The 12,555-nt window shown below is 49.7% G+C and overlaps 7 protein-coding genes across 7 annotated transcripts; 5 read left to right on the top strand and 2 right to left on the bottom strand.

Moving 5' to 3' along the window:
* Positions 1-74: 74 nt before the first annotated feature.
* Positions 75-845, bottom strand: N7517_007591 (Serine hydrolase FSH; the record flags this gene model as incomplete). The annotated part of the gene is made up of 1 exon (XM_056725321.1): positions 75-845. The coding sequence occupies one exon, from the start codon at positions 843-845 to the stop codon at positions 75-77; it is 771 nt and encodes a 256-aa protein (XP_056581571.1).
* A 286-nt stretch (positions 846-1,131) lies between these two features.
* Positions 1,132-2,037, bottom strand: N7517_007590 (uncharacterized protein; the record flags this gene model as incomplete). Its single annotated transcript, XM_056725320.1, has 2 exons — positions 1,132-1,905; positions 1,966-2,037. The coding sequence occupies 2 exons, from the start codon at positions 2,035-2,037 to the stop codon at positions 1,132-1,134; spliced, it is 846 nt and encodes a 281-aa protein (XP_056581570.1).
* A 1,182-nt stretch (positions 2,038-3,219) lies between these two features.
* N7517_007589 (ankyrin repeat domain-containing protein) lies at positions 3,220-3,765 on the top strand (the record flags this gene model as incomplete). Its single annotated transcript, XM_056725319.1, has 1 exon — positions 3,220-3,765. One exon carries the CDS (start codon positions 3,220-3,222, stop codon positions 3,763-3,765), a length of 546 nt encoding a protein of 181 aa, XP_056581569.1.
* Positions 3,766-4,183: 418 nt separating this feature from the next.
* Positions 4,184-5,248, top strand: N7517_007588 (ribosome biosynthesis protein MAK16; the record flags this gene model as incomplete). The annotated part of the gene is made up of 2 exons (XM_056725318.1): positions 4,184-4,242; positions 4,348-5,248. The coding sequence occupies 2 exons, from the start codon at positions 4,184-4,186 to the stop codon at positions 5,246-5,248; spliced, it is 960 nt and encodes a 319-aa protein (XP_056581568.1).
* Positions 5,249-5,801: 553 nt separating this feature from the next.
* N7517_007587 (uncharacterized protein) lies at positions 5,802-6,499 on the top strand (the record flags this gene model as incomplete). The annotated part of the gene is made up of 2 exons (XM_056725317.1): positions 5,802-6,335; positions 6,356-6,499. The coding sequence occupies 2 exons, from the start codon at positions 5,802-5,804 to the stop codon at positions 6,497-6,499; spliced, it is 678 nt and encodes a 225-aa protein (XP_056581567.1).
* A 1,537-nt stretch (positions 6,500-8,036) lies between these two features.
* N7517_007586 (putative MFS sugar transporter) lies at positions 8,037-9,768 on the top strand (the record flags this gene model as incomplete). Its single annotated transcript, XM_056725316.1, has 2 exons — positions 8,037-8,607; positions 8,669-9,768. 2 exons carry the CDS (start codon positions 8,037-8,039, stop codon positions 9,766-9,768), a joined length of 1,671 nt encoding a protein of 556 aa, XP_056581566.1.
* A 436-nt stretch (positions 9,769-10,204) lies between these two features.
* N7517_007585 (uncharacterized protein) lies at positions 10,205-12,439 on the top strand (the record flags this gene model as incomplete). Its single annotated transcript, XM_056725315.1, has 6 exons — positions 10,205-10,331; positions 10,391-10,470; positions 10,706-10,824; positions 10,896-11,322; positions 11,372-12,086; positions 12,135-12,439. The coding sequence occupies 6 exons, from the start codon at positions 10,205-10,207 to the stop codon at positions 12,437-12,439; spliced, it is 1,773 nt and encodes a 590-aa protein (XP_056581565.1).
* Positions 12,440-12,555: the final 116 nt, after the last annotated feature.

The following is a 12,555-nucleotide window of genomic DNA, read 5'->3' as shown; positions in this document are numbered from 1 at the left end:
AGATAGAGCTTTTCAAGAGTAAGATGTGTATTTTCATATCTTAGTGCAAGAAACACGGGGGAAATGCTTTTGCTTCATCCTTCTCTCCCCGCAAGAACTAGTTCTTCTATAAGATCACACATTTCTTCCGCTGCACTGCGCGGAACCTCATGCCCACCACTATGCTCGAAACGATAGACCTTTCCCCCACACAACTGGATCATAGCAAGACTCTGCTGGCGCCACAAGATATCGCGGCGCCCATAGATGTGTGCCGTTGGAGTTCTGATACGGACTGTGTCCACATCGGCGTGAAAGAGATTGTAATAAACAGGTTGATCGGGATCACGAATCTTTTCCGTCCGTATGAAGTAATCGTGTCGGACAACGAGCGCTTCATCCGGCAACACGTTTGGTCGCTTCGTCGGGGGCCCAGTAATCCCAAAGTAATCCCGAACATCAATTCCATATTCCGGAGAATAGGTGGATGGTAGCGTGGAGCAAATCAGCATAGCCGCTTTAAAAAGTGGTGGCTGTCCAGCGAGCTCGGTATGCAGCATTAAAGAAGCTGCGAGTGCTGCCCCCTGGCTGAATCCAATGACAAGATCAATAGGATCCAAGAGATACTTCTGCAGGTATGCGTGGGCATATGCCACTTGCTCGGTGGACGGGGTGCGGATCCAAGCAAGGTATGGGCCATCGTAGATATTGGCTACTCCGGGGAAAGGGTCACAAGTCCAGGGAGCATCGGGAAAGATAAATTCACATTCTGTAGCGGAAAGTAGATCCAGAATTGGCTGCAGCTGGGCTCGAAGTATGGCCGCATTGGTGCCCATTCCATGGAGACAGAGCACCCGAAATGGCATTGCGTAGGTGGTGAGTGGTTCAAGGTGGGCTAGTTTACTTGCCTGGAGTACAAGCCGTTGCTCTTGAAGGACCAGGCAGAGGGGGAGACCCTTTATATATTGAATTCGGCGGTTCAATAATCTTCCCTTATCTAGGCTGACCACCTGGGGATTCAAACTGCAGATTTACATAAGCTACGCATATATTCCAAGTTATATCCTGATAAAATTCCACGGATGAATAATGGCGTTGTGACTAGGATATGATATCTAAGCCAATAGGACTGCCCGTACGGATCGACAGCTGCTAGTCCTGCAGAAAGTCAATCTGTACCTGCATCAACCGGGCGAACGACTCTCCTCCAAAGATATTCATATGACCCTTTTCTGGTTCAAAATGCTGGTGCTTTCTCACATCTGCCACGATTGAATCAAACAGTTTAGTTTGCTCTTCGGCTGTGGAGATGATGTCGTCCTGGGGCGTAAGAAGCAGAACTGACGCGGAATCCAACTGAGAGACCAAGCTGAGAGGATTCCACCCCGCTATCTTGTAGTAGGTCTGTAGGGTAGTTCTATTCTCATATGTGGGCGCGTTCCGAAAAGCGTCCATGATGAGGCGGTAGTTGTTCGCGTCAGCCGCACCACCGAATCCCGCGGGGTTCAATCCCTCCTCAGTCAGAACAGGGAGCGAAAATGGTGGATTTCCTTTGATGATAGACTCTCGATCACGCATAGTTCGAGCCAAGACACGAGCCCGCTTACCATCGAAGGTAAAATTGGTCAATGGACAGCAGGCAACCACCCATCGTACCCGCGAGTCCAAGGTTGCAGCGCTCAGTGCGACGATTCCACCAAAAGAAAAGCCCCAGAATCCAATGCGGCCGGCGTCGACTCCTGGCTGACTGGCCAGAAAGGTGAGTGCATCGCTATAGTCCGAGACCTGTTTGTGTGGGTCAAGTTCTTGGCGAGGTTCTCCCTCGCTGGCCCCAGTGCAACGTGGGTCGTAGGTCAACGCGGTTATACCCGCATCCTGAAACTGGGCCGCAATGTCTGGAATGAACATCTCCTTGACGGTGGCAAACTACATTCAATGTCAGTATTGCGACACCACAAGACTATACACACGTAAGACCGACTCCACCTGTGAGAATAATGGCGGGCCCAGGGGCCGTGCCGCTTCCGGGGTAAAGGATTCCACTGAGTCTAAGGCCATCGATTGTCTTGAATTGGACCTCTTGGGAAGACATTACTTTGGATTGGACAATTCGAACTGCACAAAAGATTGAAGTTTTTGAAGCTCAAAGAATAGACCTTCGCATATTTCAGACTATATGAGACTTTTGTTTCTTAAACATCTCTAGTGGCTTTTCCCGTGCTGACAATAATTCGCCATAAACATTATGACGCCAAAGCTAATGCAGAGTCATCATCTTTCCTATTTAACATTTGTAATCTACACATGTACGGCCTCGGAGGTGTTTGCAGGATTACGGCCCAGCTTATCTTCAGACCACCCGAGTCCCTGTCAGATTCTACCTATGCTTACTCCGAGATGGCGGTATTAATCCGTGCATTCAGCCAAGATAACGTGATTAACGTTACATCCTGTGATTTGTCTAGGAGTATAGGCTGCCTGTTAGAGAGGAGTATATAGCTTTATTTGCGTCAAAGCTTTTTTGGATATGACTGCCTCAGTTTCATGCGGTTTCACATGAGCATACTTTTGTCAATACCCCCGTATTTAACGTTGGAAATTGAATATTCCTCTTCCAACCCTTCAGATGGATCTTTCATTCTCTATCCAAGGTCACTATCCCAGTCAAGTTCCACTAGTGGAGCTCTGCATTCCAAATGAGCGATATGAGCGTCGGAAATTGCAAAATCGTCGCTCCCAGCGGACACATCGTAGTACGATCACCCCCAATTCAATGTTAAATGCACCAAAGTGCACATATACTGGCCATGAAAAGGCACTAGCAGGCACTGACTGACATCGATAGGTCGGCGAGGGGGGAAAACTTCAGACCAAACCACCGGGAAAGGCGACGCAATATGCCCATCAAATCAATCAAACTTTCTCGTCACAGAGGTACAAGGGAGCAATGTTCCCCAAGCAAATCACGGACTGGAACCGTCCCTTCACAATGATTGCTCTTACAATTGGCCACCAATCCCGAGCATCTCCAGGACGGATGCTGGATCGATGCCATTTCTTCTGAATGATCTTGATTTGGGGAACCTGACTGGAGGACAAAATACAAATTCACACTCAGCGTTTTCACTTAATTTGGGAAAGCACCACGGCTACATCGATCCAATCCCTTCATGGGATATAATTAGCTCGGTACAAAATGAGCACAGGACTAGCATGACCCACGAAAAAGTGAACACGGATATGAATTGGTCATTTAATCCTCTTCCAACGCCGGAGGAGCTACAACAGCATCATCTATGGGCACCCGAATTGTCAACCTCGATCCACGGCGAGCAAATGACTCAGCCTCCAGGTCAACCCAGCATGGAGCCAGCACCATGCTATCCCCTTACTCCCCCACAATCTCTCCCATCCCAATGCGCTTCACTCCCATCACCTCGTGGTCTCAAGATGGAGGCCGAGGAGCAACCTCAGGACTGGCACCTGCCTTTGCATATAGCGGTGGAACAAGGGCATGAATTAATTATTCGCGAGCTTCTGCGAGCGGCAGTGGGCATCAATGAGAGCGACAGCGCGGGCCGGACTGCAGTGCACATAGCCGTTCACCAGAAGCAAGAAGGCGTATTAAGAATTCTCCTGGAACATGGACCTGATGTCAACGCGATAGATAAAATGGGCTGGACACCCGTTCATCACGCAGTTCAAAATGGTTTTACGTCGGGACTGAAGCTTCTAATGGAACACGGGAGCAATTTGGCACTGCGGGCCCCCAAAAGATCCCCATGATTTAGGCTATGGCCATAATGAAAACACTGAATATGTCAAAAATTAACCTGGGTATTGGACAAAGTGAAGTAGGTGGCTGGGACTGATTGATCTCCTGACAGCCTAGAATATATAGAATGTGTTTAGGTTAAAGAGCATTTGTCTTTCCCGTTCGTTCTAATATAGTCATGGCTCTACACCCGATAATCAATTCTGAGATGTCCGTGGTTGTTAAATTCAACTAGGTGGATGGCCTTCAAAGGCGGATCCTTCCCGGTGTCCAATGACGTTGCGCATAGTCGATAAGGACACACGTGATCACCCTACTCAGGAAGGCGGTCAATACATATCGAATCTTTTTTTTTTCTTCGGGGTCAAACATCTGCTGCGTAGACTCCAGGACCAACCACTTTTTTCGGTTGTCAATTCCTCGCCCATCATGTCTGACGAAATTGTCTGGCAGGTTATCAACCAGCAGTTCTGCTCCTACAAACTCAAGTAAGTATTAATCCTGACTCGCTGGCTATTCAGTCCGCAGGTTTAACTCCATTATGTATGGACAGAACAAGAACATTTTACTAACCATTACACCTTTCTCTTTAGAACGACCAAAGACCAAAACTTCTGTCGCAATGAATACAACGTCAGCGGTCTGTGCAATCGCCAGTCCTGCCCACTGGCCAACTCGCGGTATGCGACGGTGCGAAGCGATCCCGAAACAGGTGTCATGTACCTGTACATGAAGACCGTCGAACGAGCCCACATGCCCAGCAAATGGTGGGAGCGTGTGCGCCTATCTTCCAACTACGCCAAGGCCCTCGAGCAAGTCGATGAGCGCCTCATCTACTGGCCCAAGTTCTTGACCCACAAGTGCAAGCAGCGTCTCACCCGTCTGACGCAGGTCAGCATCCGCATGAAGAACATCGCCAAGGAAGATGAGCGTCTTGGAGAGCGTATTGTGCCCAAGCTGGCGCCGAAGATCCGCCGTCGTGAGGAGACCCGTGAGCGTAAGGCCGAGGCTGCCGCTAGGGTCGAGAGAGCCATTGAGCGTGAGCTTATTGAGCGTCTGCGCAGTGGCGCTTACGGTGACCGCCCACTCAATGTCGAGGAGGGTATCTGGAAGAAGGTTCTCCGTGGTCTTGAGCGTGCTGGTGACGGTCAGCGTGATGTGGACATGGATGACGGCGAGGAGATTGAGGAGGAGGAAGAAGAGGGTGTTGGTGAGGTCGAGTACGTCAGCGATCTCGATGAGGAGGAGGACCTCGAGGATATGGAGGACTGGCTGGGCGTCGACTCAGCTGACTCCAGCGACTACGATGACGATGAGAGTGACGATGATGATGACAGCGAGGACGACGAGGAGGCTAGTGCGGATGAGAAGAAGCCCAAGCCCAGTGCCAAGCGGAAGCATGTTGCTCCCCAGGCGAAGCCTCGCAAGAAGGGACCTCGCATCGAGATCGAATACGAGACCGAGGGTGCTGGCAAGGACCAGGTCATGGCATGATTTTGTCGATGTTAAAGAGGATTTGGGAAAAGTTTACCTGATCTTGCATGGCGTTCGGGCTGTCATTTCTTTTTGTTCTATATTCTTATTCTGTGCTAGTGATTGGGCATCATACCCTGCTATATTGCATCCACTACAACTCACGATCCTAGTTCTTCCAATGTCTATTTTATCTTCAGCTGTACCGCTCAATGCTCAATATCTTTCCTGAGATGCCTGAACATAATTTATTTGCGACAAGACCCGGCTGTTGCTTTATTTAGGTGAAACACGTGATCACGTGTTGACTAGCTATTGCCTAATGAATGTCCACTTGTCGCCTTTCATTTTCCTTTGAACGACTTCACCTCACCCCAGGAGCCGGTTCTTCTGTTAATTTTCCCTTTAATAATCCATTGCAATCATCCTCATCTCTTATCCAACTCTTTGGCCCTGAAGCCCTTGCATTGGGTCCCCACAAGTACAGCTCCAGCTCCGCGCCAACCCACCCCGCACCGAAGCTGCCCTTCTAGAAACCGCGCATTACTCAACCACACCACTTGGGTGCTGCAAGATGAGCTCATACTTCTCATCCTTGACCACCTCTTCGGCCATCTCTGGCCTAGGCTCACGACTCACCAACCTTCGCCGTGCCATTACCCTAGGCGACGAGGGAGACGACCCTGACAACGAAGACTGCTCCCACATCTCCAACGCCCTTCGAGCTTACTACACCGAAAAGGGTCGTCCATTCCCACCATGGCTCCCAAAAGACCCTAAGGGTCCGTCTCCGACCCCCTCCCGCCCGATCGCGACTTCACAGCTACCCTCCGGTAACTACAACCAAGGGTCCGCCAACTCCGGCCGGAGCGGCGGTTTAGGCGATCTATGGGGTGATTCTCCCACATCTCAAACATCGATCCCACAGACAGCCAGTCTTCGTCGCGGACGTGGTGGCACAGCTCCGCCGCTCGCCTCTGCCAACAGCGCGCCGCCGGGCCCCTCCCCCTCCCCTGGTCCGGCCATCACACTTTCTCAGTCCCACTCGCCTGCTGGATCGGGCTCCCCCATCCATCTGGAGCGCGGCCATTGCCCAGCCAGCGAGCTGGTTCGCATCAGTCTTCCCAGGCTCGTCCGAATCTCGATCGTGTTGGGTCGGGTGGTGGTTCCGCCCAGGACCGACTGCGGGCCAGATTACAGGGAGGAAGGTCTCCTAGTCCCAATGTTGACCCCAGTGTTCGGAAGCCGGTTGGAGCGCCTGGAAGACGGTGAACGTGTAGAGGCTTACATTGCATGGTGCAGAGCATGGCGTCGGGAGTTATTTTATGTTCAATGTTTACCCAGTACATACATAATGACAAAGTTCATTCAAATGTTCCATCATGGATGGTCAGGTGGTTCCTAGATATGTACCGAATACATTATATGTAGCATGATATTGTAGCATGTTCCGAGAATTCGCGCAGATTGACTAATTTGACATTCTCCCCCACGCATCAGGGATATTTTAGGCTGAATCTCTCAGAATACTCACCACCGATACGGCAGAGATCACCCTTTCCAACATCCAACGAGCCAAGATATCCGATGGCCCCCATAATTGGCTATTACAACCCGGGATGTTTAGCCACCAAAGCCAAGCAACAGCTGGCGAATGAACATATCGGCTTGCCCTGGGGAAAATCCCGCATTTTACCCGACCCCGACGCGGCCATCCCGCGTTTCGCTGAGGGGGCGTTATACTCCGAATATAATAATGCACCTCGGAAGCTTGTTTCCCTTTCTTCGAGTACAGGTCATTGGCCAAGTGAGAGCAGTTGACGGGCCCAAGCCCAGATTTAAAGCTTGATTAATCGAAAAGGTCATGATATCCCCCATTTTCCCCGAGATGTCGCCGATATATCCCAGTCCTCTCCACGGGGACCCCAACCCCAGTTAGAGCCCGAGTCCTAGCGCCCTTCAAGTCCAGGATTATGTTCGAGATGCAGCCCTTGATTAAATTCTTTGCTCGGCTGTAGACATATTCGTCTTCCAGTGTCAGGATTGTCTTCTTCCGCAGGATTAACTCCGTTCAATGTACCCGTGGATGGCTATACCGTGATATATGCCGACGCAACGGGAAGCCGGGAAGATTCCAGAAGTATGAGACCACATTTGACAGCAATGTCAATCTGAGGTCTGAGGGTCAATCACACGGATTGCCTGTTGTGTGCCCAGGAATGGTCGACATAAGCTTTGATGGCACACGATTCGTCAGAGCCCCCATGTCTTGAATTCCCCCATGTCTCTCCACATTCCAATCCCTACTGTTCAAATACGGAACACTGCATATTCCAACTCTAGACCTGTTTCTGTCTCCCGGTGAGCCCGCGTTTTCGTTCTTCCCCTTCTCCTCAAACTGATCATCCCAGACTGGCCTGATTCCCCACTTCTCTCCACGCATGGGAGAGCACGAAGTGTATACTCCAGAGTCTGGATTACGACTTGGCCGGTCTCTACAATATAGCGCATTCCCGGCAGTTTTTGACTTTGCTTTTAGGCCGAACCCCCACACCGAGTCTTTGTCGTGCGTAATGTCAAACAACTGTCGCTGTGATCGTCATCAGGACGGCCTCGAATAGTCTTGCTTTTCCCCCCCCCTTGGCTCTTTCAGCTGGTATAATCTGTTGTTCCATATTTTCTTTCTATTCTCTATAAATCCCAGTCCCTGCCCGGGCCGAGCCTGAAGTGACAGTTCCACTCCACTGTTATACTTTTTATCCTTTAGTAGACCCACAACCCATCTCCTGAGAAGGAGGTCTCATTCATAATGGCCGACCTCAAAGATATCGAGGCGCCCCAAAACGCGCATAGCGAGGATAAGGACGCCGTCGCCTTCGAGATGGACGATGTGGCGGAGCAAAAGCTTCAAAAGGGAATGACCGAAGCCGCCATGGATGCGGAACTGCAGCAGCTTGAAGAGCAGGTGCACATTCTTCCAAAATCCCGCTTCGAAATGACCTTGTCAAAACCTGCTACCTTCACCTACGTACTCGTCGCTTTCGCGTCGATGGGAGGTATGCTGTCTGGTCTTGACCAGTCACTTATCAGTGGTGCAAACCTCTACCTCCCTGTTGATCTGGGCCTGTCTTCAGCAGACAACAGTCTAGTCAACGCTGGTATGCCGCTCGGAGCTGTCGCTGGTGCTCTTCTCCTCTCTCCAGCAAACGAGTACCTTGGTCGTCGTATGGCTATTATCGTCTCCTGCATCCTATACACTATCGGCGCCGCCCTAGAGGCCGGCGCTATCAACTTCGGAATGGTCTTCGCTGGCCGATTCATTCTTGGCGCTGGTGTCGGTTTGGAGGGTGGTACCGTCCCGGTATATGTTGCAGAGTGTGGTATGTATCGTATTACCGCCAACTCACTTATATCCCTAATTTTAACCCCAATATCCAACAGTCCCCCGCAGACTACGCGGTAATCTCGTCTCCCTGTACCAACTTAACATTGCTCTGGGCGAAGTCCTTGGCTACGCCGTCGCCGCAATGTTCGTCAGCGTTGAAGGAAACTGGCGTTACATCCTAGGCTCTTCACTGGTCTTCTCGACAATCCTCTTTGTGGGCATGCTCTTCCTACCGGAGAGCCCCCGATTCCTAATGCACAAGGGACGAGAAATAGAGGCATACGCAGTATGGAAGAAGATCCGTGGGTTCAACGACCTCGAAGCCAAAGACGAGTTCCTCGGTATGCGTCAAGCTGTCACAGCCGAAAGCCAGGAGCAATCCCAGACGAAGAAGTATCCCTGGATGGATTTCTTCACTGTGCCTCGTGCACGCCGCGCGATGGTTTACGCCAACATCATGATCTTCCTCGGACAGTTCACAGGCGTTAATGCAGTGATGTACTACATGTCGACACTGATGCAAGCAATCGGTTTCGGCGACAAGGACGCCGTATTCATGTCTCTTGTCGGTGGTGGATCGTTGCTGATCGGCGCCATCCCAGCTGTGCTGTACATGGAGCGATTTGGTCGTCGGTACTGGGCGAATGCGATGCTTCCAGGTTTCTTCATTGGTCTTGTGCTCGTCGGTATCGGCTACACTATCGATGCTGAGAAATACCCCGCCACGGCGCAGGGAGTTTACCTCACCGGTATTGTGCTATATATGGGTTTCTTCGGCTCGTACGCTTGCTTGACGTGGGTCGTGCCTTCCGAGGTTTTTCCTACGTACTTGCGTTCATATGGAATGACGACAGCCGATGCTAACTTGTTCCTGTGCTCATTTATCGTTACATACAATTTCACGCGCATGATGGAATCTATGCAGCGGATTGGTCTGACGCTTGGGTTCTACGGTGGTATTGCTGTCCTCGGCTGGATTTACCAGATTATCTTCATGCCGGAGACTAAGAACAGATCCCTTGAGGAGATCGATGAGCTTTTCTCACTTCCTACTGCTGTCATTGTTAAGCGGAACTTGAAGCAGACTGCGCAGGTTATTCGGGACTTATCGCACTTCCGCCTTAAGAAGGTGTTTTCTCCTGAGCCTTACAATTAGGCTGATGGTACATATTTGTTTGCGGGATTGGATGATAAGGAAACCGGATAATACTCAGGTTGTTGTTTATATGTGACTCCTACGTCGTTGAAAACGATGTAATGTGGTGACGACTTAATACACTATCATATACCCCGTTTGATATCTTCGGGATTATTATTATTTCTATTCACGTCCAGCAGAAAATTTTCGGCATAGATATGCTTCGTGCGATATGTTTAAGTATGTAAACAGTTTTTCTGCTCCTCATCACCTGCTCGCCGAGTTTTTCTTCCACTTTCTCCCCTTATTGTGACATCTAGTTTTTACTCTCTGCTCTTCTTACCCCACTTGTCAAGACTTTGCTTCCGTATTGCTTCTGCTCGTCTCTTCTACATCTTCTCGTGGATCCCTTTGCATTTGGCCCCGACTTGACAGCCTTCCAACGCCCACTATCATGAGCTCTCAGCTGAAATTTCCCTTATTTGGGAACTGCTCAATCGGTATCCCAACCAGCGAAGAGTTCGATAAAATATCACAATATCTACCGCTCTTGAAGGCCTTTGAGGCATCGCTCAAGACTCGTATGTGCTCGTGTTTCTCGACACCCTCGCTTTTCAACAACAAACTAATGTATATGTAGGGGTGAAAGAGATGTGGGACTTCAGCACTGCCTTTGAGGAACTGGTCAAACAAGATACTATGGTTTGGAAGAGTCTTGGGGTAGGCCGGCACCCTCATTTTGTACAGCCCAGTGGCTCCATTAAGTCTCCCCTTGCCGTCCATCTTTTCAACCCGACATTTTTTGTTGCAGATTCACATAGTACGGTGACTGACGACCTCACAAATCCGACAATTTGCTTGTCACATGAGTGTGGTCTATCGTCTGACCACTGCTTCATGTTCGATGAAATTTGTCGCCGAGAACGAACCGATGATTGCCTTTTTTTCTACACAGAGAATCTACGTCGCCCCCACCGAGACTTCATTCACAAGGTCCGGGAAAATATGTCGGCGGCTGTGGAAATTTGCTTTGGAGAAGAAGTTTTCAAAGAGATACGCAAAACTGCTCGTCTGGTTCGTTTTCCTCTGTGGGGAATGTATAAGTCTGTAAGACTTTGGCTCGAAGTTGGTGATTCGAGTTACAGTTCTATGAAAAGATTCATCATTCAAGCCTACCACCCTCAGTTTCTCTCCAGACCTGGACGCTTCGCTAAGACGAGTTCTGAGTTCTTTGAGACTTACGGAAGACCACAGGATTTGGCGATTTTGATGGCTACCCAGCTTGCTGGGCTACAGCATATCATCAAGACCAGGCTTAATTTTTTTGCAAGTCATTTTGTCCGAGGCAAATATTCTCGGCTGAGTGCTAGCCAGGACTTGGAAAGGCAGGAGCATTTACGAGAAGCTCTAGGGGCCTTCCAGGTGGCATTTCCGAAAAAGTTCGAGTTCGAGCTCAGGGAAGCTCGCAGAAAGGAAGAGAAGGGTCTATTAGAAGGACTCAAAGATATCCCCTCTAGATCTGTAGTTCCTATGTACACACACCCGAATGGCCCCATTTCTGAGCAAGAACAGGTAAGTCGTGTTCTCTGAGCTTCAAAGTTTTAGTCTAATCAACCAGTAGATATTTCGTCTGGATGCAAGAAATAACGATCTACTTTCTACCATTGCATCTTTTGAGAAAGTTATCAAAGAAATGAATCTTTTTCACAATGAGGAGAGCGATGATTATGTCGAGTCTGAGATTTTCGACTTTGGGGATATTCCGACTCCACTTCGATCATGGCTCCGGTCCCAGGATGGGCTTAAGATTCATAGTGCGCCAATAACAAATCGTGAGACACTGGAATTGGCATTTTCCCTTCTTGGCAAAGGCCGCGTATCGAACCTCGATCAACTCTCGACTGAATATCTCGCCCGCATGGTCGGAACCATTTCCATCCGGAAGATCACCCGAACTCAATCAGGATTCAAGCAAGGCAAAGCGATCCCGGGAGAGCCGGGGAAATCAATACATCTAAGGTGCAGGGGTTGCCAAAGGCCCGTTTTGGACGACGCTTTCCCTTTCTTTGTTGCGGAACTGCCAAATTGTTATATTATCGAGGTTGTTCGAAGTGCCCAGAATGGTGGTAATGGCTGTGGGCAAAACGGCTGCAAAGGAAAGCCAGGTCTGGTCCCTGCCAACCACGCAGTGCAGAACCATACTCGTATGGAAACTAGGGCCATTTCCCAGACTAAACGCCGCAAAGCAAATTGGAAGGCCCCCCTATGCCGCACGGGCAAGGACCTGGAGGGCTGTGCTGAGATTGTTCGCGTACGCTGCAGGGGTTCTGGTCAAGGTAACTAGAAAGTAGAATGCGGGCGCGAAAGAGATTACGATACACCAGAGTGGACAATTCACTCACCCGCTCGCCTCGTTCAACCTCGGCTCAAATGTGATTGCGACGGGAAAGATAAAGATCATTACTTCGAGCCTGTGGACAAGAAAATTGACATGATTTCTCTCACAAATTTGCGGAAAATCCATCAGGGCTTTCTGAACGCACACTGCGACTTGGCCGATTACCCTAAGCTTCCCGGCATAATCTTCGACCTCGAGCCAAACGGAGACCCCAAGAAAAAGCCTAGGACGTATCGAGAAAGATTCGAATACCTGAAGAATGCCAAAATGGCTTTAACTGGCTCGAATTAAGCATCCTTACCACAGCATAGGATATGCATAGCCACCGCCCTCTATCTTTGATAGCTTTATTCAATACCATGTACTATGTGCGGTTCTTGGGATTGTTATACTCCAAACTCTAGTAA

This window comes from Penicillium concentricum, assembly GCF_028827145.1.
Source record: "Penicillium concentricum strain IBT 3081 chromosome Unknown utg000002l_segment0_segment0, whole genome shotgun sequence".
NCBI classification, from domain to species: domain Eukaryota; kingdom Fungi; phylum Ascomycota; class Eurotiomycetes; order Eurotiales; family Aspergillaceae; genus Penicillium; species Penicillium concentricum.
Note: the sequence above shows the minus strand (reverse complement) of the source record. Positions and strands in the feature narration are given on the sequence as shown.